This window comes from Cherax quadricarinatus, chromosome 8, assembly GCF_038502225.1.
Source record: "Cherax quadricarinatus isolate ZL_2023a chromosome 8, ASM3850222v1, whole genome shotgun sequence".
Taxonomy (NCBI): Eukaryota; Metazoa; Arthropoda; class Malacostraca; order Decapoda; family Parastacidae; genus Cherax; species Cherax quadricarinatus.
The window spans coordinates 8,001,968-8,026,967 of NC_091299.1; the positions used below are offsets into that span (position 1 = coordinate 8,001,968).

The window sequence follows — 25,000 nt, forward strand, 5'->3', positions numbered from 1 at the left end:
CTGCAGCATACGGGTGCCTGGCAAACCTATGGATAGCGTTCCGATACCTCAGTAAGGATTCGTTAAAGACTCTGTATACCATTTACTTCAGGCCCATACTGGAGTATGCAGCACCAGTTTGGAATCCACACCTAGTCAAGCACGTCAAGAAATTAGAGAAAGTGCAAAGGTTTGCAACAAGACTAGTCCCAGAGCTACGGGGATTATCCTACGAAGAAAGGTTGAGGGAAATCGGCCTGAGGACAGGAGGGTCAGGGGAGACATGATAACGACATATAAAATACTGCGCGGAATAGACGAGGTGGACAAAGACGGGATGTTCCAGAGATGGGACACAGACACAAGAGGTCACAATTGGAAGTTGAAGACTCAGATGAATCAAAGGGATGCTAGGAAGTATTTCTTCAGTCATAGAGTAGTCAAGCCGTGGAATAGCCTAGAAAGTGAAGTAGTGGAGGCAGGAACCATACAAAGTTTTAAGGCGAGGTATGATAAAGCTCATGGAGCAGGGAGAGAGAGAGGACCTAGTAGCAATCAGTGAAGAGGCGGGGCCAGGAGCTATGACTCGACCCCTGCAACCACAAATAGGTGAGTACACACACACACACAGAACAAACCGGCCATATCCCACCAAGGCAGGGTGGCCTGAAAAAGAAAAAAAGCCAAAAAGAAAAACGAAAGTTAAGAGGGTTTACTGTATACAAATCCATGTTAACCTTTGATATATACTTCTGATCAGTTCCAAGAGTCTTTCCACTCCAGGAGCCTGGCCATGGACCAGGCTTGTTTGGTGCTAGCCTGGTCAACCAGGCTGTTGCTTATGGTGGCAGCTCTTAATCCAAGGTTCAAAAGTTGGGTTGTGTGACTCATGCTGCCCCACATATCCATCATAACCTGGTTGGTCTGGCACTTGGTGAAGACACTTTATCAGTTTCCTCTTGAAGACTTCTACACTTGTCCCAGTAGTTTCTGATATCCTCTGGTAAGATGCTGAATAATCTGGGGACACAGATATTGATACAATGCTCTGTTATAGTGCCCACTGCACCCCTGCTTTTCACTTTTTTTTTTTTTTTTCCCCCAGTACGTGATACAGCAGTGTGCAGATTTGGAACCAGGCCGTCTCCCACCAAGGCAGGGTGACCAACAAAGAAAGAAAATCCCCAAAAAGAAAATACTTTCATCATCATTCAACACTTTCACCTCACACATACATAATCACTGTTTTTGCAGAGGTGCCCAGAACGCACAGTTTAGAAGCATATACGTATAAAGATACACAAAGTATCCCTCAAAACTGCCAATATCCCAAACCCCTCCTTTAAAGTGCATACATTGTACTTTCCATTTCCAGTACTCCAGTCCTGCTATATAAAAATAGCCGGTTTCCCTGAATCCCTTCACTAAATACAGTGGACCCCTGGTTTACGATCAGCTCCCAATGCGACCAATTATGTAAGTGTACATGTATTTATGTAAGTGCGTTTGTATGTGTATGTTTGGGGGTCTGAAATGGACTAATCTAATTCACAATATTCCTTATGGGAACAAATTCGGTCAGTACTGGCACCTGAACATACTTCTGGAATGAAATAATGTCGTAAACCGGGGGTCCACTGTATTACCCTGCTTACATTCCAACAGCTCGTCAGGTCCCAAATACCATTCGTCTCCATTCACTCCTAACACACTCATGCATGTTTGCTGGAAATCCAAGCTCCTCGCCAACAAAACCTCCTTTAACCCCTCCCTCCAACCTTTTCGAGGCCGACCCCTACACCACCTTCCTTCCCCTACAGATTTATATGCTCTCTATGTCATTCTACTTTGATCTATTCTCTCTAAATGACCAAACCACCTCAACAACCCCTCTTCAGCCCTCTGACTAATACTATTAGTAACTCCACACCTTCTCCTAATTTCCACACTCCGAATTCTCTGTATAATATTTACACCACACGTTGCCCTTAGACAGGGCATGTCCACCGCCTCCTTGCTGCAGCATTTGCAACCCAAGCTTCATACCCATGTAAGAGTGTTGGTACCACTATACGTACTTTCATACGTTTCCTTCTTTGCTTCCATAGATAATGTGTTTTGTCTCCACATATACCTCAATGCACCACTCACCTTTTTTCCTTCATCAATTCTATGGTTAACGTCATCCTTCATACATCCATCTGCTGACATGTCAACTCCCAAATATCTGAAAACATTCACTTCTTCCATACTCCTCCTCCTGTGAATGTTTTCAGATATTTGGGAGTTGACGTGTCAGCGGATGGATGTATGAAGGATGAGGTTAACCATAGAATTAATGAAGGAAAAAAAGGTGAGTGGTGCAGTGAGGTATATCTGGAGACAAAACACATTATCTATAAAGGCAGAGAAGGGAATGCATGAAAGTATAGTGGTACCAATACTCTTATATGGGTGTGAAGCTTGGGTTGTAAATGCTGCAGTGAGAAGGTGGTGGTGATGTGCATATGGTTATATATAAAATAAAAATATTACAATTACAATAATTAAGAAAATAATTTCACTTATATCAGCTGATGTTGGTAGTGCTGGCACCAGTGTTAGTATTGGAGAGACTAGTGTGGGATCCTTTCTTTTATAACACTGTTGACTTGTTAGTATTGCTCCTACGTATGTTTTAAGTGGTTTACAGGATATAATGATACCAACAAGATGTGGAAGAACACATATCTACAGTTATGACATTTATTAAAAGAAATGTGTGTACTTTAGTGGCTTCTTCAGCCCTAATACAAAAAGTGGGTGGAGACATTTGATAAAATCAAAGGGGGTAGTTGGCTCTACAAGTAGTGGGATCATGTGATAAGTAGTGGGTATCATGTCATGGTGCACCTCATCTAAAAATAATGGGTATCATGTAATGATGCACTTCGGTTTGTCATCTGATGGTTGTGTTCATGCTGGGCAACAGCTTATTGCTAAATACTTGGAAACACTGAAGCTGCCTTAGTTAATCCTGCAAAAGTTGGGTGGCTTTGGCTTCCCTATTTCATTCTGTCCCATGTTTGTGTGTTTCTCTTATTCTCTCTGGCACTCTTTGTTGCAAATATTGTTGACAATGCTAGTCTCCTCTTCAACAGCTGATTTGGCTGTGACCTGCTCCTAACGGATTTGCTTTCTTGCTAGTTTGCTTGTTATGCAAGCTTATCAATATATGGAGACTTCTAATTGTTTCTTCATTCCAGCTTCATTGTAATCTATACAAAAGAAAAAACTGACATTTCTATCAGTCACGTGAGAGCACAAATAGTGTCAAACATAACATTTATACTAATACATGGCATAAGCAATTACTACAGTACTATGTACACCTTTCTGCTAATTTCCATAAGGTGCTGATTTTCAGGAACTTATCCCCAAGACACTTTATTCATTGATTTTATTTATAATGTAGTATGTTCCTTTCTGCAACTCTGCTTTTGAAAAATCTTAGGCAAATGCTTACATACTTCTTCTTTCAGGTATCATTGGGAACTCCCATTTATGAATGTAATAAGCGATGTAAATGTGGCCCTAGTTGCTTGAACCGAGTAGTGCAGAAGGGAAGGAATGTGGGTCTGTCTATCTTCCGCACTACCAATGGACGAGGTTGGGGGGTTAAAGCAATGGAAAATATAAAAAAGGATTCCCTAGTCACAGAATATGTTGGAGAAATCATCACCTCTGAAGAGGCAGAGCGCCGGGGCAAGATTTATGGTAAGTGATTAAGTATCATTTTTCACCTTGTCTGTTTATGTATGTTTCAAAATTTATTGCCATTTTAAGTTCTCTAGCTACCATTGGAAAACTGCTTGTACCATTCACCCATTGGCCATACTGCTTAACCCTTAAACTGTCCAAACAGATCTATGTTCATATGCGTAGTGCTCCAAAAGTAGATTACGTTTTTTTACATATTTTCAAATATAACCAAAAAAAAAGAAGATCAAAGTTTTTTTTACATGTTTTCAAATGTAAAAAAAAAAAAAAAAACTCTACTTTTTTTTACATACTTTCGAGTGTTGAAAAAACATAGATCTACATTTGGACAGTTTAAGGGTTAAGTCTGAAAACTATGATATTAATGCCTTTGATAGACTAATTTTTTTAATGTAACAGCCGTCTCCCGCTGAGGCAAGGCGACTTGAAAAAGAGGAAACAAAAGTTTTTTTTTTTTTTTTTTAACAAGCCAGCCGCATCCCACCGAGGCAGGGTGACCCAAAAAGAAAAAAAGCGAACATTTCTCTTTTTAACTTTAGTAATTTATACAGAAGGGGTTACTTTCCCCTTGCTCCTGGCATTCTTCTTTTGTACATTTAGTAATTTATACAGGAGAAGGGGTTATAGCCCCTTATTCCCAATATCTTAGTTGCCTTTTACAACACGCATGGCTTATGAAGGAAGGACTCTTCTCCAATACCCCATGGAGAACTAATGATAATACTGTAATTAATTTTCTAGTACTGGATTTTTGATTGGACTAATATTCTAACTTTCTCTCAATAAGCACTGAAGTGTACCCAAGCATAATAATTTATTTGGGAATTTGGAGAAAATTCTTACCAGATATTATTGTTTCTCCACAGAAATAAGTGGTAATTTCTTTATTTTCTTTGTCAGTGTGAGAAAGAAATAATACGCAAGAAAGAAAACACCACAATTGTTTTACCGCGTGCAATTTCACACTAAGATAGGGTAACCCCAAGAGTTGGTAGGTAAGACACATAGGCAACTTTATTCCGAAACGTTTCGCCTACACAGTAGGCTTCTTCAGTCGAGTACAGAAAGTAGTCAGGAGCAGTAGAGATGTGAAGACGATGTAATCAGTCCATCACCCTTGAAGTCGTAGATTTGAGGTTGTCAGTCCCTCAGCCTGGAGAAGTTCTGTTTCAAAGTCTGGAACTAACTGAAGATCAAGCGACAGTGTTGAGACTTAAATACTGTCCGAAGGAGAGGTGCAGAGTAGTAGTAGTGAGAATGTAGCCACTGAGAGATCACGTCCTTTTCAGATCAAACAATTCTCACTTGAAAAAGTTGTCCAAGGTGTTTTCTCTTCTGTACCAAGATGCCATTGTGTTGCAGTGTCTGCCAGAAACCCCAAGAGTGCAGGCAATGTACTTCTCACCTCAAAGACCAGAGGCTGTTTACTTTAATTCCTACTTTAGGACTAAATGTATCCTTGACCGGTGGTGAATAGGTTACGTGTAGCTTCAATAACCCTTTGTGTAATCAGTAGACTAACCCCTGTTAACTAACCGGTTAACGAGTTTTCCTGAATCTTTCTATAAATGTTGCCTTGCTCACACCACAGTAGCTCGCCAGATCCTAAAAGCAACGTGTCTGTACTCACTCCAGTCTAATATGCTCTTTAAGGCCTGCTAGAGGTTTAAGACAGTACCACTCAAAACCTGTAAAATACCTGAGGGACTACTTCTAGCTTGGTACACAGAAATTACTTTTTATGAAAGCTAGTAGTTTGAAAGATGCTGGAAAATACCCCAATGAAAAGCAGTGTTCTAATAAGTAGATTAAATATAAAGGGTCCAAAATTTGTCAACACACTCCCTTTAAACAAAAGGGAAATTACCACTGTGTATAACTGTTCTATACTTTCTTAACCCTTTCAAGGTATTACAACCCAGGATTCCAAATGGCCTGTTACCCCGGGTGTAATGGGAGCAAATAAACACAGTAGAAAAAGTTTAGACTTATATTATCCTTCACCAATTTATAACAGCAATATGTACACTATGTACAGAGATAATTATAGTGCACTCCACAGTAAGCAAAGCAGAAATAGAAGCCACAAGATAGCAGACCGTGCTTCAACCAGCTCTAGAATGGGAATGACAAGGGCAGACAGGAGAGCGGTATCCACATAACCTCTGCGATTGCCAATCCCACCTTCTTATTGGCTAGAACCTGGTCACTAGTTGAACGATGGGGCCCCATCACCAACTCTTAGCAACCTGGTTCGCTGGTTGGGGGAGATAGCCTGTAAATGAGGGTGTGTCCATGCGCCGAATAAAGGTTACGTACTCTTTGCATGCCACACAAGGTCCAGAGGCCAAATCTCAGAGTGGCAGCCAGGGTCCAAGAAATTTTGAAAAAAAAAAAAATTACAGAATTAACCCTTTGACTGTTTCGGCCGTATATCTACGTCTTACGAGGTACTGTGTTTGACGTATATATATTCATAAATCTAGCGGCTTCAAATCAAGCAGGAGAAAGCTGGTAGGCCACACAGAATGGGTCTGTGTGATCAGTGTGCACCATATAAAAAAAAATCCTGGAGCACGCAGTGCATAATGAGAAAAATAACTCCGACCTTTATTTTTTTTTTTCTTTTAATTAAAATGCTGACTTTGTGGTCTATTTTTGTATAGTATTTATGGTTGTATTCTCGTTTTCTTGGTCTCATTTGATAGAATGGAAAACATATTATAGAAATAAAGGTGATTTTGATTGGTTTTACTATAAAAAGAACCTGGAAATAGAGCTCAAAGTAGGGGAAGTGTTTGATTTTTGCCAATGTTCAAAAGTAAACAAATGATGTCATTATCCAATAAATGTCCAACTAGCCATTCTAATATGCAGTCATGAATGGCTTGACATTATTTGTACAATTATTACAGTATTGCAGTAGTCTGCATAACAGTAAATCTTCTATTTTTTTGTTTGAATAAAAATTCAAAATAGAAAGCAAGAGTAATATCAGAGGGGCCTGGAGACGTGACTGATGAACAAAGAAAATATAATTTTAGAGCCAGGAATGTCTGCATTGTTCATTCTGGACCTTATTTTGAAATTGTCACATTTCTTAATTTTTGTGAAATTGGCCAAATTGCAAATTTCTGACCACATTATTGGGTAGTTGAAATTAGTAAATGGGCAGAGTCTTGTACTCAATCGATACAAAAAACTGAGTTCTAAAGAAATAGCTATGAGTTTGGTCGACTGGAACAATGGAATTAGCCGAAAATAGGGCTCAAAGTGGGCGAAATGGCCGATTTGTAAATATCACCAAGGTCACTAACTTCGTGAGAGCGTAATTCTGTTAGTTTTCCATCAATTTTCGTGTTTTTTGGTGTCATTACAATCAGGAAAAGATTCTCTATTATTTCATAAGATAATTTTATTTTGCGACACCAGGAGACACCTCAGGATTGGGGGTTGTGACAGTCAAGGGGTTAGATATTTTTCCAGTATAATGCATAATGTATATATGTACACTCATTGTATTCAACACTATAACTGCACTAATCTTTTCATCATTATTTTGTTTACAGTAATTGTTTACAACAAAAAACATGCAAAAATGTTGTATATTAGTAATGTTCTATTATATATTTACATATGTACAGTCATTGGACATGTTCCTAGAACTGCTACAGTCTCTGAAAGTCTTTGAAACAAGGTGTCATGCACAGTGGTGTCTTAGTCATCTGTGGACCAGTATGTTTTTATATTATGCTTATAAACATAAGGCATAAGCATTATTGTTGCAAAAAAAAAAAATACATTTCAGCCACAGTCATCTTCCACTGGTGGATGACGATGCGCTTTGTCCTGGAACTGCTGAGTTAGCGGCTTGGGTCCCAGACTCACTCCCAGTCTGGACTAGTGCTGCATGCTGCACACTCGTGGCACCACCACCACCACCACCTACTGACACGTGTGGTCTAACCATCCCAATTGTAGCCACATCATCGTCACTTTCACTGTCTGTTCCAGGTGTAGGGCCACTGGAAGTACTCATTCCCCTTGGAATTGCATATGGTATAGGATACTTGTTTTTTTTTTTTTTTTTTTTTTTTTTTCAACAAGTCGGCCGTCTCCCACCGAGGCAGGGTGACCCAAAAAGAAAAGAAAATCCCCAAAAGAAAATACTTTCATCATCATTCAACACTTTCACCACACTCGCACATTATCACTGTTTTTGCAGAGGTGCTCAGAATACAACAGTCTAGAAGCATACACATATAAAGATACACAACATATCCCTCCAAACTGCCAATATCCCAAACCTCCTTTAAAGTGCAGGCATTGTACTTCCCATTTCCAGGACTCAAGTCCGACTATATGAAATAACCGGTTTCCCTGAATCCCTTCACTAAATATTACCCTGCTCACACTCCAACAGATCAATCAGGTCCCAAGTACCATTCGTCTCCATTCACTCCTATCTAACACGCACCGCTACGCTTGCTGGAAATCCAAGCCCCCTTACCCACAAAACCTCCTTTACCCCCTCTCTCCAACCCTTTAGGAGACCCCGACCCCTGCCTTCCTTCCCCTATAGATTTATATGCTTTCCATGTCATTCTACTGTGATCCATTCTCTCTAAATGACCAAACCACCTCAACAACCCCTCTTCTGCCCTCTGACTAATACTTTTATTAACTCCACACCTTCTCCTAATTTCCACACTCCGAATTTTTTGCATAATATTTACACACATTGCCCTTAGACAGGACATCTCCGCTGCCTCCAACCGTCTCTCGCTGCTGCATTTACCACCCAAGCTTCACACCCATATAAGAGTGTTGGTACTACTATACTTTCATACATTCCCTTCTTTGCCTCCATAGATAACGTTTTTGACTCCACATATACCTCAACGCACCACTCACCTTTTTTCCCTCATCAATTCTATGATTAACCTCATCCTTCATAAATCCATCCGCCGACACGTCAACTCCCAAGTATCTGAAAACATTCACTTCTTCCATACTCCTCCTCCCCAATTTGATATCCAATTTTTCTTTATCTAAATCATTTGACACCCTCATCACCTTACTCTTTTCTATGTTCACTTTCAACTTTCTACCTTTACACACATTCCCAAACTCATCCACTAACCTTTGCAATTTTTCTTTAGAATCTCCCATAAGCACAGTATCATCAGCAAAAAGTAACTGTGTCAATTCCCATTTTGAATTTGATTCCCCAGATACTTGTATCTGTACCATATAGTACAGATACAGGGACCACAATGGAAATAGTCACTCTCACTTTTTTGGGTTATCCTAGGATCTTTACACATTTGCTGCTATTTATGATAATTTAAGTAACTGTATTTGTGTATACTTGAATAAACTTACTCGAGCACATGTGGCGTCATAAGTAAGTTTATTCAGGTATACACAACTATAGTTACATAGATTATCAATTATAGCAGCATATGTGTGGAGAACCTAGGATAACCCCAAAAAATCAAAGTGACTTACTTCCATTAGGGTCCCTGTACAATATGGTACATTGTACCAATATGCCATATGGTACCATTATACCATATAGTGCCATTGTACCATATGGTACCATTGTACCATATGGTACCATTGTACCATATGGTGCAGATCCACTTCCATTAGAGTTAGAGATGCAACTTGGGAAGAGGAGAGTCAGAATTCGCTGGGGAGTGAGAGGTTCCTTGCCGCTAGGCATGATGAACAAAGCGTACCGAGATGGCGTTCCCACATTGCAGTGTGGGTGCCCCGTTTTTTTTTTTTTTTGTTTACTGCGCACACTGACCACGCAGACCCATTCTCTTAGATGTAGGCCTATCGGCCTTCTCGCTCTAAATCTGCAGCTGCTAGAATTTTGGCATAGATCTACAGCTTGGACCCTGGCTTCAAAGCCATATATCTAAGGGACGGACCCTGAAAGGGTTAGAAGGCATAAGGCCAGAGACTAGTATACTAGAAAAAAGTGAGATATAGCAACATGGAGATGTTATGGGTGAGCAGGCAATGTAGGACATTTGAACATTTTTCACACTGTTTATGGATATAGTGTAAATAAATGTTATAAATAAAAAGAAGTAAATGCTAGGGTGTTCAGGAGAGGGGCGGGATTAAATTATGGGGAATCAGATACAAAATGGGAATTGACACAGTTACTTTTTGCTGATGATACTGTGCTTATGGGAGATTCTAAAGAAAAATTGCAAAGGTTAGTGGATGAGTTTGGGAGTGTGTGTAAAGGTAGAAAGTTGAAAGTGAACACAGAAAAGAGTAAGGTGATGAGGGTATCAAATGATTTAGATAAAGAAAAATTGGATATCAAATTGGGGAGGATGAGTATGGAAGAAGTGAATATTTTCAGATACTTGGGAGTTGCGAATGTCGCGGATGGATTTATGAAGGATGAGGTTAATCATAGAATTGATGAGGGAAAAAGGTGAGTGGTGCGTTGAGGTATATGTGGAGTCAAAAACGTTATCTATGGAGGCAAAGAAGGGAATGTATGAAAGTATAGTAGTACCAACACTCTTATATGGGTGTGAAGCTTGGGTTGTGAATGCAGCAGCGAGGAGGCGGTCGGAGGCAGTGGAGATGTCCTGTCTAAGGGCAATGTGTGGTGTAAATATTATGCAGAAAATTCGGAGTGTGGAAATTAGGAGAAGGTGTGGAGTTAATAAAAGTATTAGTCAGAGGGCTGAAGAGGGGTTGTTGAGGTGGTTTGGTCATTTAGAGAGAATGGATCACAGTAGAATGACATGGAGAGCATTTAAATCTATAGAAGGAAGCCGGAGTAGGGGTCGTCCTCGAAAAGGTTGGAAGGAAGGGGTAAGGGAGGTTTTGTGGGCGAGGGGCTTGGATTTCCAGCAGGCGTGCATGAGCTTGTTCGATAGGAGTGAATGGAGACTAATGATATTTGGGACCTGACAATCTGTTGGAGTGTGAGCAGGGTAATATTTAGTGAAGGGATTCAGGGAAACCGGTTATTTTTATATAGCCGGACTTGAGTCCTGGAAATGGGAAGTACAATGCCTGCACTTTAAAGGAGGGGTTCGGGATATTAGCAGTTTGGAGGGATATGTTGTGTATCTTTATATGTATATGCTTCTAAACTGTTGTATTCTGAGCACCTTTGCAAAAACAGTGATTATGTGTGAGTGAGGTGAAAGTGTTGAATGATGATGAAAGTACAGTGGACCCCCGCATAACGATCACCTCCAAATGCGACCAATTATGTAAGTGTATTTATCATAAGTCGTTTATGCGTGTGTGTGTTTGAGGTCTGAAATTGACTAATCTACTTCACAATATTCCTTATGGGAAAAAATTTGGTCAGTACTGGCACCTGAACATACTACTGGAATGAAAAAAAGTTCGTTAACCGGGGGTCCACTGTATTTTCTTTTTGGGGATTTTCTTTCTTTTTTGGGTCACCCTGCCTCGGTGGGAGACGGCCGACTTGTTGAAAAAAAAAAAAATGTCAGTTCAACAAAACTGGGAAGAGAGAATCTTCCTGTTGATTATACAGTAGTCCTCCCATATCCACATGGGAATACATTCCAAGACCAACTGTGTATTATGCCCAAAACTGCAGATAGTAGTGAACCCTATACGTAAGTGTTTTTCATTTACATACCTGCTCGTGGTAATATCTAATTGATAAATTACTCACAGTAGGTAGAGAATTAGCACTTTTTCACTGATGGAAAGCACTTCATGACTTCTTTTAGGCTTTGAAGAACTGCCACCATCACTACTTTTGCACTCAGGTACCATTATTAACCCTTAAATGGTCCAAACGTATATATACGTTTTTTCAACATCTGAAAGTATGTAAAAAAATGTAGATCTTTTTTGTTTCACATTTGAAAACGTGTAAAAAAAACTTTTACCTACATTTTTTTTTTTTGTTATATTTGAAAATATGTAAAAAAAAAGTAGATCTACTTTTGGAGCGCTACGAATTTCAACGTCGATCTGTTTGGACCATTTAAGGGTTAAGCAAAATAAAGGGTTATTTTCACACCAAGGTAAACCATGGATAACTGAAACAGTGGAAACTGAATCTGTGGATACAGGGGTTCTACTATACTTTTTTTAATAGTGAAAGTTGTTTGCAATAAGTCTGTGGCCTCATGCCTCTGCTATAGGCTAAGTGACTGCGTCTTCCATCAAGACTAAGGGACTGATCACCTCTAACTACATCCCCACTGCCACTGTCTCAAGGAGTGACCTCTGTATTTAATTGAAGCTTGCAGTGCAGGTGAAACTACACCTACCATCCGACTTACGACCGAGTTCGGTTCCGAGAAACCGGTCTTAAGTCGAAATGGTCGTAAGTCAAACTTTAGATTTCGTTCGGATTTTTAACCCCGGAGGGTTAGCCACCCAGGATAACCAAAGAAAGTCAGTGCGTCATCGAGGACTGTCTAACTTATTTCCATTGGGGTCCTTAATCTTGTCCCCCAGGATGCGACCCACACCAGTCGACTAACACCCAGGTACCTATTTGCTGCTAGGTGAACAGGACAATAGGTGTAAGGAAACGTGTCGGAATTTCCACCCGCCGGGAATCGAACCCGGGCCCTCCGTGTGTGAAGCGGGAGCTTTGGCCACCAGACCACCGGGCCACCTACTGAATATCAACAAAACATTTTTGTAATGACTTTATTTTATTGTTTTATTTTGGTATTTCATGTTTTACTTTACTTTTTATGTTGTTAGTACTGTATTTTATACTGTAAGGTTTAGGATAAACACTGTGTACAACACAAATAGTTGTTTATTTCCCAGAAATTTGGCATAAAAAACACGGTTGTAAGTCGAGTGGTCGTAAGTCGAGCAGGTCGTAAGTCGGATGGTAGGTGTATTTGTTAGTGAAGCTGCAAAAGTGTTGTGTCTTACTCATCAACCTCTCAGTATTGTATACCCTTCTTAAGAAAATATATTTTGTATTGAGTGTTTATGAACTATGGGAATGGTAGTGCCTGCACTCTGAAGGAGGGGTGTAGATGTTGCAGTCGGAAGATGATCTAAATTGTGATGTCAGTACACTTATGAAAAGACAGCAAATTAATGAATAATGGTGAGTGTATTTTGTGTTTGTCATCCTATCTTCGCAGGAGATGGCCATCAAAGATTTTTTTTTTAATTGTTGTTTAAAGTTTTGATTGGCCATGTAGTTCAAAGTGCTGTTATAAATTTTGCAACTTTCTCCCATAATTCATTCTCTCTCTCTCTCTCTCTCTCTCTCTCTCTCTCTCTCTCTCTCTCTCTCTCTCTCTCTCTCTCTCTCTCTCTTTCTCTCTTTCTCTCTCTTTCTTTCTCTTTCTCTCTCTCTTTCTCTCTTTCTCTCTTTCTCTCTTTCTCTCTTTCTTTCTCTCTTTCTCTCTTTCTTTCTCTCTTTCTTTCTCTCTTTCTCTCTCTCTTTCTCTCTTTCTCTCTTTCTCTCTTTCTCTCTTTCTCTCTTTCTCTCTTTCTCTCTTTCTCTCTTTCTCTCTCTCTCTCTCTCTCTCTCTCTCTCTCTCTCTCTCTCTCTCTCTCTCTCTCTCTCTCTCTCTCTCTCTCTCTCTCTCTCTCTCTCTCTCTCTCTCTCTCTCTCTCTCTCTCTCACACACACACACACACAGGGTTTGACAAGGTTAAGGATCCCTAGCTTTATTGACAATCTAACAGCTGTTACCTACATCAGCTCATTTGAAAGCATTTTTATTGTTATGAGACATACAAGTAGGGAACAGGATGAAGTTGGATCCATCTGTGGGCCAGCATTTTCATCTGATCAACTGACTTTATCTCGTTGACATCATTATGCTGTACGAATGTGTTCCATACTTGAGTCATCCTGGTTATATATGATCTCAGATGGAGTGATGTTCTGGAGAAGGGTACAGCCAGAGTGAAGTTGCTGCTTTCTGCCCGTCTTGTGGCATAAAAGCTTGTTTCACACTGTCCTCGAAGTGGATCCAAGTGTGGTACTTTGACAATAGTGGCCTTGTACATAGCAGTAAGGCCACCCACATCCCTTCTGTGTTGAAGGCTCTGCTGAAATGACAGATCTATCCAGGATGGGTCCAGGCGAGAGATGAGACATCTTGCTCTGTTCTCCACTCTGTCAAGCAGTTGCAGATGAGAGGGGGGGGGGCAGGCAAACCAAGAAAGTGGAGCATACTCAAGGTGTGAGCGTACTTGTGCCTCGTACAGAATCTTGCAACCCCTACTGTCAAGCAGATGCGAGATACGGCGAAGTGCTGTAAGCTTCCTGGCTGCCTTGTTTGCAAGATTTACAACATGGTTCTTCATGGTTAGTTTGGAGTCAAATTTCACCCCAAGAATTCTCTCTCTCTCTCTCTCTCTCTCTCTCTCTCTCCTCTCTCCTCTCTCTCTCCTCTCTCTCCTCTCTCTCCTCTCTCTCCTCTCTCTCCTCTCTCTCCTCTCTCTCCTCTCTCTCTCTCCTCTCTCTCTCTCCTCTCTCTCCTCTCTCCTCCCCTCTCTCTCTCTCTCTCTCTCTCTCTCTCTCTCTCTCTCTCTCTCTCTCTCTCTCTCTCTCTCTCTCTCTCTCTCTCTCTCTCTCTCTCTCTCTCTCTCTTTCTCTTTCTTTCTTTCTTTCTTTCTTTCTTTCTTTCTTTCTTTCTTTCGAATGAATCCCATCCCATCTCCCACCCACCCACCCCATTGTTCAGTCTTGTGTTGCATATGTTTCATATCCATACATTGCACTAGAATGTAGCTTTCATTTTCTTTCCTCCCACAGATGCTCAAGGATGCACTTATCTGTTCGACCTTGATTATGACAAAGGTGATCAGAATTTGTACACTATTGATGCTGCAAAGTGTGGTAATGTGTCTCACTTTATAAATCATTCTGTGAGTATTTTATTTTTTGTACCTCTATCATGGTTTGTGGAGTGCATTTGTACAAATCTTAGTCATAAACTCTTAGGTAAAAGTACAAGGTAAAATTTCTTACTACCTTAGGTAGTGTACAGTTAAATATTTAATCTAATGATAAAAGTAATATGTATATGAGGTATTAGGCATTTATAGCGTCTAGTTATATGTGTTGTCGTTTTTAGAAATTTCCTTGCATAATCCAGGCACATATATTATTTGAGAGGGAATTTTTCATATCTTATTTACTTAGTTTTTAATGTGGGATGGGTATGTACTCACCCATGTGGGGTTTCAGAGGTCATGTCCTAGTTCCTGGCCCCTCCACTCAACTTATCACTTGCCAGATTCACTCCCTTGTCTAGCAGGTCTTGTAAGTGCTCTTAAAACTATGTATGGAGCCTGCCTTGACCACTTAATTGAGGTCATTCCTCTTACAGACAACCCTAAAACTGAAGATATGCTTCTTACATCCCTGTGGCTTATCTGTGTCTAAGTTCCATCTGTGCCCTCTAGTTCCTGTTTCTCACCTCTTAAACAACCTTTGCCTGTCTACCCTTTAAATTCCTCTTTGGTATTTTGTATGTTATCATGTATCTCCTTGTTCTTCTGTCTTCCATTGTTACCCTATCCTCTAATCTTGAACCCCTTAGCTCTGGGATAAGCCTAATTGAAGACCCTTCACTTTCTTAACATACTTTAAGTATGGGTTCCATGCTGGTAATGCATATTCAAAGATGAGCCCAGGATGACTTGAGATTCCTGAAGGTTACTCTTGGATTTGCCAGATGAGCATTGGCTACAGAGATTATGTGCACACGTGCTCGCACTTGCATGCACACACGCACACTCACTGATTCACTCCTCACTCATTCCTCACTCTTCACTCATTCCTCACTCCACTCATTCCTCTCTCTTCACTCGTTCCTCACTCTTCACTCATTGCTCACTCTTCACTCATTCTTCACTCTTCACTCATTCCTTACTCTTCACTCATTACTCACTCTCACTCATTACTCTTCACTCATTCCTCACTCTTCACTCATTCCTCGCTCTTTACTTCTCGCTCCTTACTCCTCAATCCTTACTCCTCGCTCTCTCCCTCACTCCTCACTCTCTCCCTCACTCCTCACTCTCTCCCTCACTCCTCACTCTCTCCCTCACTCCTCACTCTCCCTCACTCCTCACTCTCTCCCTCACTCCTCACTCTCTCCCTCACTCCTCACTCTCTCCCTCACTCCTCACTCGCTCCCTCACTCCTCACTCGCTCCCTCACTCCTCACTCGCTCCCTCACTCCTCACTCTCTCCTTCACTCCTCACTCTCTCCTTCACTCCTCACTCTCTCCTTCACTCCTCACTCCCCTCTCTCACTTCCCACTCTCCCAACTCTCGCTCCTCTCTCCTCTCACTATTCTCGCACTCCTGTCTCCTCTCACTCCTCTCCTCTCCTCTCTCCCTCTCTCTCTCCCCCCCCCCTTTTTTTCTCCTTACATAGGGTTTGACAAGGTTAAGGATCCCTAGCTTTAATGACAAGCTATTTACAGGTTAAGGATTCCTAAATTTATTGACAAACTAAGAGCTGTTACGTACATCAGCTCATTTGAAAGCATTTTTATTGTTATGAGACAAACAAATAGGGAATAGGATGAAGTTTAAGCCATCTGTGGGCCAGCATTTTCAGCTGATCAACTGACTTTATCTCGTTGACGTCATAATGCTGTACAAATGTGTTCCATACTTGAGTCATCCTGGGGATAAAAGATCTCAGATGAAGTGATGTTCTGGAGAAGAGTACAGCCAGAGTGAAGGTGCTGCTTTCTGCCCATCTTGCGATATAGAAGCTTGCTTCTTGCTGTACTCGAAGTGGATCCAAGTGTGGTACTTTTACAATATTGGCCTTGTACATAACAGTAAGGCCACAAACATCCCTCCTGTGTTGAAGGCTCTGCTGAAATGACAGATCTATCCAGGATGGGTCCAGGCGAGAAATGAGACGTCTTGCTCTGTTCACTACTCTGTCAAGCAGTCGCAATACGGCGAAGTGCTGTAAGCTTCCTGGCTGCCTTATTTGCAAGGTTTACAACGTGGTTATTCATGGTCAGTTTGGAGTCAAATTTCACCCCAAGGATATAAACTTCTTCCCAGGGTACCAACACCCTCCCATTCATCCTTACTACTGCACCGGCATTACCATCATGGTGCCTAGAGACGATCATCATGTGTGTTTTCTCAGGTGCAAATGACTGTGAAGTAATGTGAGGAGCTCAACATGAGATTCAAAGAAGTGTTCACTGAGGAGACAGAATGGACTCCAGAAAGGCAGAGAGGTGGAGTACACCATCAAGTTTTGGACACAATGCATACAACTGAGAAAGAAATGAAGAGGCTGCTAAGCGAGCTAGATACCTCAAAGGCGATGGGGCCGGATAACATTTCTCCATGTGTCCTGAGAGAGGGAGCAGAGGCACTATGTGTACCACTAACAGCATTACATTTGCTGGAAGACAGCAAATGTAGTCCCAATTTTTAAAAAAGGAGACAGACACGAAGCATTAAACTACAAACCAGTGTCACTGACATATGTAGTATGCAAAGTCATGGAAAAGATTATCAGGAGAAAAATGGTGGAATACCTAGAAACGAATGAGCTTAACAATAACCAGCACGGTTTCAGAGACAGGATATCCTGTGTCACAAACCTACTGGAGTTCTGTGACAGGGTGAAAGGAGTAAGACGAGAGAGAGAGGGGTGGGTAGATTGCGTTTTCTTGGGCTGTAAGAAGGCGTTTGATGCAGTTCCACACAAGTGATTAGTAAGAGGACCAGGCAGGGATAACAGGGAAGGCACTGCAATGGATCAGGGAATACCTGTCAGGAAGACAGCAGTGGGTCATGATACGTAATGAGGTGTCAGAGTGGGCGCCTGTGACAAGCGGGGTTCCACAGGGATCAGTCCTAGGACTGTTGCTGTTTCTGATGTTTGTGAACGACTTGACAGAAAGAATAGACTCAGTTTTGTCCCTGTTTGCAGATAATGTGAAGTTGATGAAAAGAATTCAATCGGACAAGGATCAGGAAGAACTACAGAGGGATCTGGACAGGCTGCAGGGCTGATCCAGAAACTGGCTCCTGGAGTTCAATCCCACCAAGTGCAAAGTCATGAAGATTGGGGGAAGGGCAAAGAAGACTGGAGATGGAGTATAGTCTAGGGGGCCAGAGACTACAAACCTCACTCAAGGAAAAGGATCTTGGGGTGAGTATAATACCGGGCACACCTCCTGAGGCACATATCAGCCACATAACTGCTGAAGCATACGGGTGCCTAGCAAACCTAGGAATAGCATTCTGCCATCTTAATAAGGAATCATTCAGGACCCTGTACATTAGGCCTATATTGGAGTATGCAGCACCAGTTTGAAACCCATACCTAACCAAGCACATAAGGAAAGAAGGTTAAGGGAGACATGATAACGACATACAAAATACTGCGAGGAATAGATAAGGTGGACAGATAGGATGTTCCAGAGAGGGAATGCAGAAACAAGGGGTCACAATTGGAAGTTGAAGAGTCAGATGAGTCAAAGGGATGTTGGGAAGTATTTCTTCAGCCACAGAGTAGTCAGGAAGTGGAATAGTTTGGGAAGCAATGTAGTGGAGGCAGGATCCATACATAGCTTTAAGCAGAGATATGATAAAGCTCAGGGTTCAGGGAGAGTGACCTAGTAGCGACCAGTGAAGAGGCGGGGCCAGGAGCTTGGACTCGACCCCTGCAACCTCAACTAGGTGAGTACACATGCACACATACATACGCACACATACATATGCACACATATGCACACATGCATACGCACACATACATACGCACACATACATATGCACACATACATATGCACACATACATATGCACACATACATATGCACACATACATACGCACACATACATACGCACACATACATATGCACACATACATATGCAACAAGGCTAGTCCCAGAGCTCAAGGGAATGTCGTACGAGGAAAGGTTAAGGGAAATCGGACTGACGACACTGGAGGACAGAAGGGTCAGGGGAGACATGATAACGACATACAAGATACTGCGGGGAATAGACAAGGTGGACAGAGATAGGATGTTCCAGAGAGGGGACACAGGGACAAGGGGTCACAACTGGAAGCTGAAGACTCAGACGAGTCACAGGGACGTTAGGAAGTATTTCTTCAGTCATAGAGTTGTCAGCAAGTGGAATAGCCTAGCAAGTGAAGTAGTGGAGGCAGGAACCATACATAGTTTTAAGAAGAGGTATGACAAAGCTCAGGAAGCAGAGAGAGAGAGGATCCAATAGCGATCAGTGAAGAGGCGGGGCCAGGAGCTGAGTCTCGACCCCTGCAACCACAATTAGGTGAGTACACATACACACGCATACATACACACTCATACACAAGCACACACACACAAGCACACACACATGCACACACACATGCACACACACATGCGCACACACGCACACATACGCACACATACACGCGCACACAATAATTGATACTTAAATCCAGAAAGGGCAATAAGTGGAGAGAGTAGCATTACTTGGAGAGATAGCTGAGTTAAATTTGAGCCTACATGACAGAGAGGTATAACGGATCTTTCAACCACACCACTTACCCCCCCCCCCCCCTAACCATCCCTCCCTCACACACACAAGGGCAGACACTCGTAGAAGCTTTAGACCCTAGTAGCAAGCTCCGCTTTTTATAACCCAAAATTACTTGTATGTGATTGCAGTATCTCCCCCTCACACCTCCCCACACACGACACACACACATACACACATACATACATACACACATACATACACACACACACACACACACACACACACACACACACACACACACACACACACACACACACACACACACACACACACACCTGCACTAGGACAATATGGTAACTAACTAGGCGAATACACACATGCACACACACAGGACTACAAAGAGACCTGGACAGGCTACAAGCCTGGTCTAGCAACTGGCTCCTTGAGTTTAACCCCGCCAAATGCAAAGTCATGAAGATTGGGGAAGGGAACAAAAGACACCGCAGACACAATATAGTTTAGATAAGGCCAAAGTTTGCAAACCTCACTCAAGGAAAAAGATCTGGGGGTGAGTATAACACCAAGCATATCTCTAGGCGCACATCAATCAGATAACTGCTGCAGCATGCGAGCCTGGCAAACCTCACGGATAAGCGTTCGATACCTCAGTAAGGGAGTAGTTCAAGACTCTGTATACCATTTACGTCAGGCCCATACTGGGTATGCAGCACCAGTTTGGAATCACACCTAGTCCAAGCACCGTCAAGAAATTAGAGAAAGTGCAAAGGTTTGCAACAAGACTAGTCCCAGAGCTCACGGGGATTGTCCCTCCTGACGAAGGAAGGTTGAGAAATAGGCCTGATGACACTGGAGGCCAGGAGGGTCAGGGAGACATGATAACGACATATCAAAACCTGCGCGGAATAGGCAGGGTGGACAAAGGCGGGATGTTCCAGAGAAGGGACACAGACACAAGAGGTCACAATTGGAAGTTGAAGACTCAGATGAGTCAAAGGGATGTTAGGAAGTATTTCTTCAGTCATAGAAGTAGTCAAGCCGTGGAATAGCCTAGAGAAGTAGTAGTGAGCGGGAACCATACATAGTTTTAGTCGAGTATGCAGTCAAGCTCATGTGGGAGCAGAGAGGACCTAGTAGCAATCAGTGAAGAGGCAGGGCCAGGAGCTATGATTCGACCCCTGCAACCACAAATAGGTGAGTACATGCACACACACATGCACACGTGTGCACACACACACACACACACACACACACACACACACACACACACACACACACACACACACACACACACACACACACACAAGGGGTCACAACTGGAAGCTGAATACTCAGACGAGTCACAGGGACGTTAGGAAGTATTTCTTCAGTCATAGAGTTGTCAGCAAGTGGAATAGCCTAGCAAGTGAAGTAGTGGAGGCAGGAGCCATACATAGTTTTAAGAAGAAGAGGTATGACAAAGCTCAGGAAGCAGAGAGAGAGGACCCAGTAGCGATCAGTGAGAGGTGGGGCCAGGGCTGAGTCTCAACCCCTGCAACCACAATTAAGGGTGAAGTACACCTGCACGCCATTACACAAACCTGCGCTCACACACATACACAAGCACATATACACTTGACACAAACACGTGCCCCTCCACCCTCCTAACCTCCTCCCCTTCCTAACCACCTCACCATTAGCCACCTACCCCTCCCCCATACCATCCTATCCCCCACCCCCAACTACCTCCCCCTCCAATAACCACCCTCCCCTCCCCTATAACCATCCATCCCCTCTCTCTCAAGCCACGTACTCCCCCTTCCTAACCACCTACCCCTCCCCACCCCACCATCTAACCCCTCCCCCCAAACCATCTAAGCCCACCTCCCCCAAACCATCTAACCCACCTCCCCCAACTACCTCTCCCCCTCCAATAACCATCCTCCCCCTCCCCATAATCATCCATCCCCTCTCCCCCCAACCATCTATTCCCCTCCCCCTTCTTTCTGTGGAGCAACGGGGGAACCTAGAACTAGGATAAGAACAAGGGGCTCGAAGGACGGATCGGGGACTGAAAGCAGAGCTCAAAAAAAGGTAGAAAGACTGGGGAAGGAGACTAGAGGAGCTGGCAAGGAAGATGGAAGAGAGGTTAGAAGCAGAATGCAGAAGGTGGAAGCAACATGCCACAATAGCAGGAAACAAGATAAAGATTAGAAGAGGAGCTGAGACATCTGAAACAGCATAGAGACAAAGATATTACAGAAGTGGCATCGGCAATGGCTGCATCAGACACAGACAACGGGTCTGAAGGGAGCATGGAAACTAAACTGTATGCAGAGGTCCTGTCAAACCCACATGGGGCTAAAACAAAGACAGGGAGCACACTAGGACAAAATGTGAGGTTGGAAGACATTGAAGGAACTAGGACATGTGCAGGGAAGTTACCAGACACCTGTGGGGGCCAGGAACAGGTGAGCAGGAAGGAGAAACCAAGGAGGATAGGGGCCATAGCTAGGGAAGGGACTGAAGGAAAAACACTCCACGGGAAGGAACTAAAACACATCAGAGGATGCAATGGGGGTCACAGAGGAGGTGGAAAGGGAGAGATCAGTGTTTGTCTATGGGCTAGACGAAGCTAAAGGGGAAACTTATGATGAAAGAAAGCAGGAGGAGAAAAAAGTGATTGAAGACATCTTGAAGGTGATAGGCGAGGGGGACATGACCCAGGTGGCAAATTTTCGGAGAATTGGGTGGTTCACAAAGAAAAGGAATCGGCCTCTCAAAGTAATTTTCAAGGCAGAATCAACCCGAACCATGATCCTGCAGGAGAAAGCACGGCTGAGAGGCAAGCAGGAGTTCCAGAGTGTGTACCTCAACTGAGACAGAACACAGGACGAAAGGAAGACAATGAAAGAGAGAGTTCAAAAACGAAAGGAGAAATGGGAGGAAATGAAAAAGGAGAGCAGGATAACCCAGGATCAAATGGAAGGACAAGCACACCCCCCAGAAACACCTGCAGAAGGACTCCAGCCACGACACCCCCAAGGCAACTGAACAATCCAAACCAACCATCACACACCGATCCCTCTGTTTCCACCCCCCGCACCACAGTTACAGTATTAGAACAGAAGTTGAAGGTTTGGTACACAAATGCAGATGGATTAACTAATAAACATGAGGAATGGCAAGAAAGAATCAATGAGAAGTCCCCAGACATCATAGCAGTTACAGAAACAAAACTCATGGAGACAATAGCAGATGCAATCTTCCCACCAGGATACCAGATCATGAGGAAAGATAGAAGGGGCAGGGGGGGAGGTGGGGTTGCTCTGCTCGTAAAAAACAGATGGAAATTCGAGAAAATGGAAGGAATAGATGAGACGGGAGAAAGAGACTACATAGCAGGTACACTTCAGTCTGGGGAACACAAAGTGGTCATTGCAGTGATCTATAACCCACCACAGAACTGCAGGAGGCCAAGAGAGGAATATGAAGAGAGCAACAGAGCAATGGTGGACACACTTGCTGAGGTGGCAAGAAGAGCTCACTCCAGCAGAGCAAAGTTGCTGGTTATGGGGGATTTCAACCACAGGGAGATTGACTGGGAAAACCTGGAGCCACATGGGGGTCCCGAAACATGGAGAGCCAGGATGTTGGACGTGGTGCTGGAAAACCTCATGCACCAACATGTTAAGGACACTACCAGAGTGAGAGGGGAGGATGAACCAGCAAGATTGGACCTTGTGTTCACCCTGGGCAGCTCAGATATTGAGGACATCAAGTATGAGAGTCCCCTAGGAGCTAGCGACCACGTGGTTCTGTGCTTTGAATACATAGTAGAGCTGCAAGTGGAGAGAATAACAGGAGTTGAATGGGAAAAGCCTGACTATAAAAGAGGGGACTACATAGGGTTGAAGAACTTCCTGCGGGAGGTCCAGTGGGACAGAGAACTGGCAGGAAAGCCAGTAAATGAAATGATGGAATATGTAACAACAAAATGCAAGGAGGCAGTGGAAAGGTTTATTCCCAAGGGCAACAGTAACAACGGGAAGACCAGAACGAGCCCCTGGTTTACCCGACGGTGTAAGGAGGCAAAAACAAAGTGCAATAGAGAATGGAAAAAGTACAGAAGGCAGAGAACACACGAAAATAGGGAGATCAGTCGCAGAGCCAGGAATGAGTACGCACAGGTAAGGAGGGAGGCCCAGCGACAGTATGAGAATGACATAGCATCGAGAATCAAGACTGACCCGAAACTGTTGTATAGCTACATCAAGAGGAAGGCAACAGTCAAAGACCAGGTGATCAGATTAAGGACAGAAGGTGGAGAACTCACAAGAAATGATCAGGAGGTATGTGAGGAGCTCAACAGGAGATTTAAGGAAGTTTTTACAGTAGAGAGAGGAAGGGCTGTGGGAAGACAGCACAGAAGGGAACATCAAGAGGGAATATACCAACAAGTGTTGGATGACATACGAACAACTGAGGAGGAGGTGAAGAAGCTCTTAAGTGACCTTGACACCTCAAAGGCGATGGGACCGGACAACATCTCCCCATGGGTCCTTAGAGAAAGAGCAGAGATGCTGTGCGTGCCTCTAACCACAATCTTCAACACATCCCTTGAAACTGGGCAACTACCTGAGAAATGGAAGACAACTAATGTAGTCCCCATATTTAAGAAAGGAAACAGAAACGAGGCACTAAACTACAGACCTGTGTCTCTGACATGTATTGTGTGCAAAGTCATGGAGAAGATTATCAGGAGGAGAGTGGTCGAACACCTGGAAAGGAACAAGATTATAAATGAAAACCAGCATGGGTTCATGGAAGGCAAATCTTGTATCACAAACCTCCTGGAGTTTTATGACAAGGTAACAGAAGTAAGACACGAGAGAGAGGGGTGGGTAGATTGCGTTTTCCTAGACTGCAGGAAGGCCTTTGACACAGTTCCCCACAAGAGATTAGTGCAGAAGCTGGAGGATCAGGCGCACGTAAAAGGGAGGGCACTGCAATGGATAAGGGAATACCTGACAGGGAGGCAGCAACGAGTCATGGTACGTGAAGAGGTATCACAGTGGGCGCCTGTTACGAGCGGGGTCCCACAGGGGTCAGTTCTAGGACCAGTGCTATTTTTGATATATGTGAACGACATGATGGAAGGAATAGACTCTGAAGTGTCCCTGTTCGCAGATGACGTGAAGTTGATGAGAAGAATTAAATCGGACGAGGATGAGGCAGGACTGCAAAGAGACCTGGAGAGGCTGGACATGTGGTCCAGCAACTGGCTTCTCGAATTCAATCCAGCCAAATGCAAAGTCTTGAAGATTGGGGTGGGGCAAAGAAGACCGCAGACAGAGTATAGAGTAGGTGGACAAAGACTACAGACCTCACTCAGGGAGAAAGACCTTGGGGTAACCATAACACCGAGCACATCACCGGAGGCACTCATCAACCAAATAACCGCTGCAGCATACGGGCGCCTGGCAAACCTGAGAATAGCGTTCCGATACCTTAATAAGGAATCGTTCAAGACACTGTACACTGTGTATGTTAGGCCCATACTGGAGTATGCAGCACCAGTCTGGAACCCACACCTGGTCAAGCACGTCAAGAAGTTAGAGAAAGTACAAAGGTTTGCAACAAGGCTAGTCCCAGAGCTCAAGGGAATGTCGTACGAGTAAAGGTTAAGGGAAATCGGACTGACAACACTGGAGGACAGAAGGGTCAGGGGAGACATGATAACGACATACAAGATACTGCGG

The 25,000-nt window shown here is 43.2% G+C and overlaps 1 protein-coding gene across 1 annotated transcript in view; it reads left to right on the plus strand.

The window, feature by feature from the left end:
- Positions 1-25,000, plus strand: part of Su(var)3-9 (Suppressor of variegation 3-9) — a 206,754-nt gene that overhangs the window by 144,916 nt on the left and 36,838 nt on the right. The window contains exons 9-10 of the mRNA XM_070083085.1: positions 3,501-3,735; positions 14,516-14,628. Of these exons, the coding sequence (XP_069939186.1) occupies positions 3,501-3,735; positions 14,516-14,628 (348 nt within the window). The remainder of the gene's footprint in view (positions 1-3,500; positions 3,736-14,515; positions 14,629-25,000) is intronic.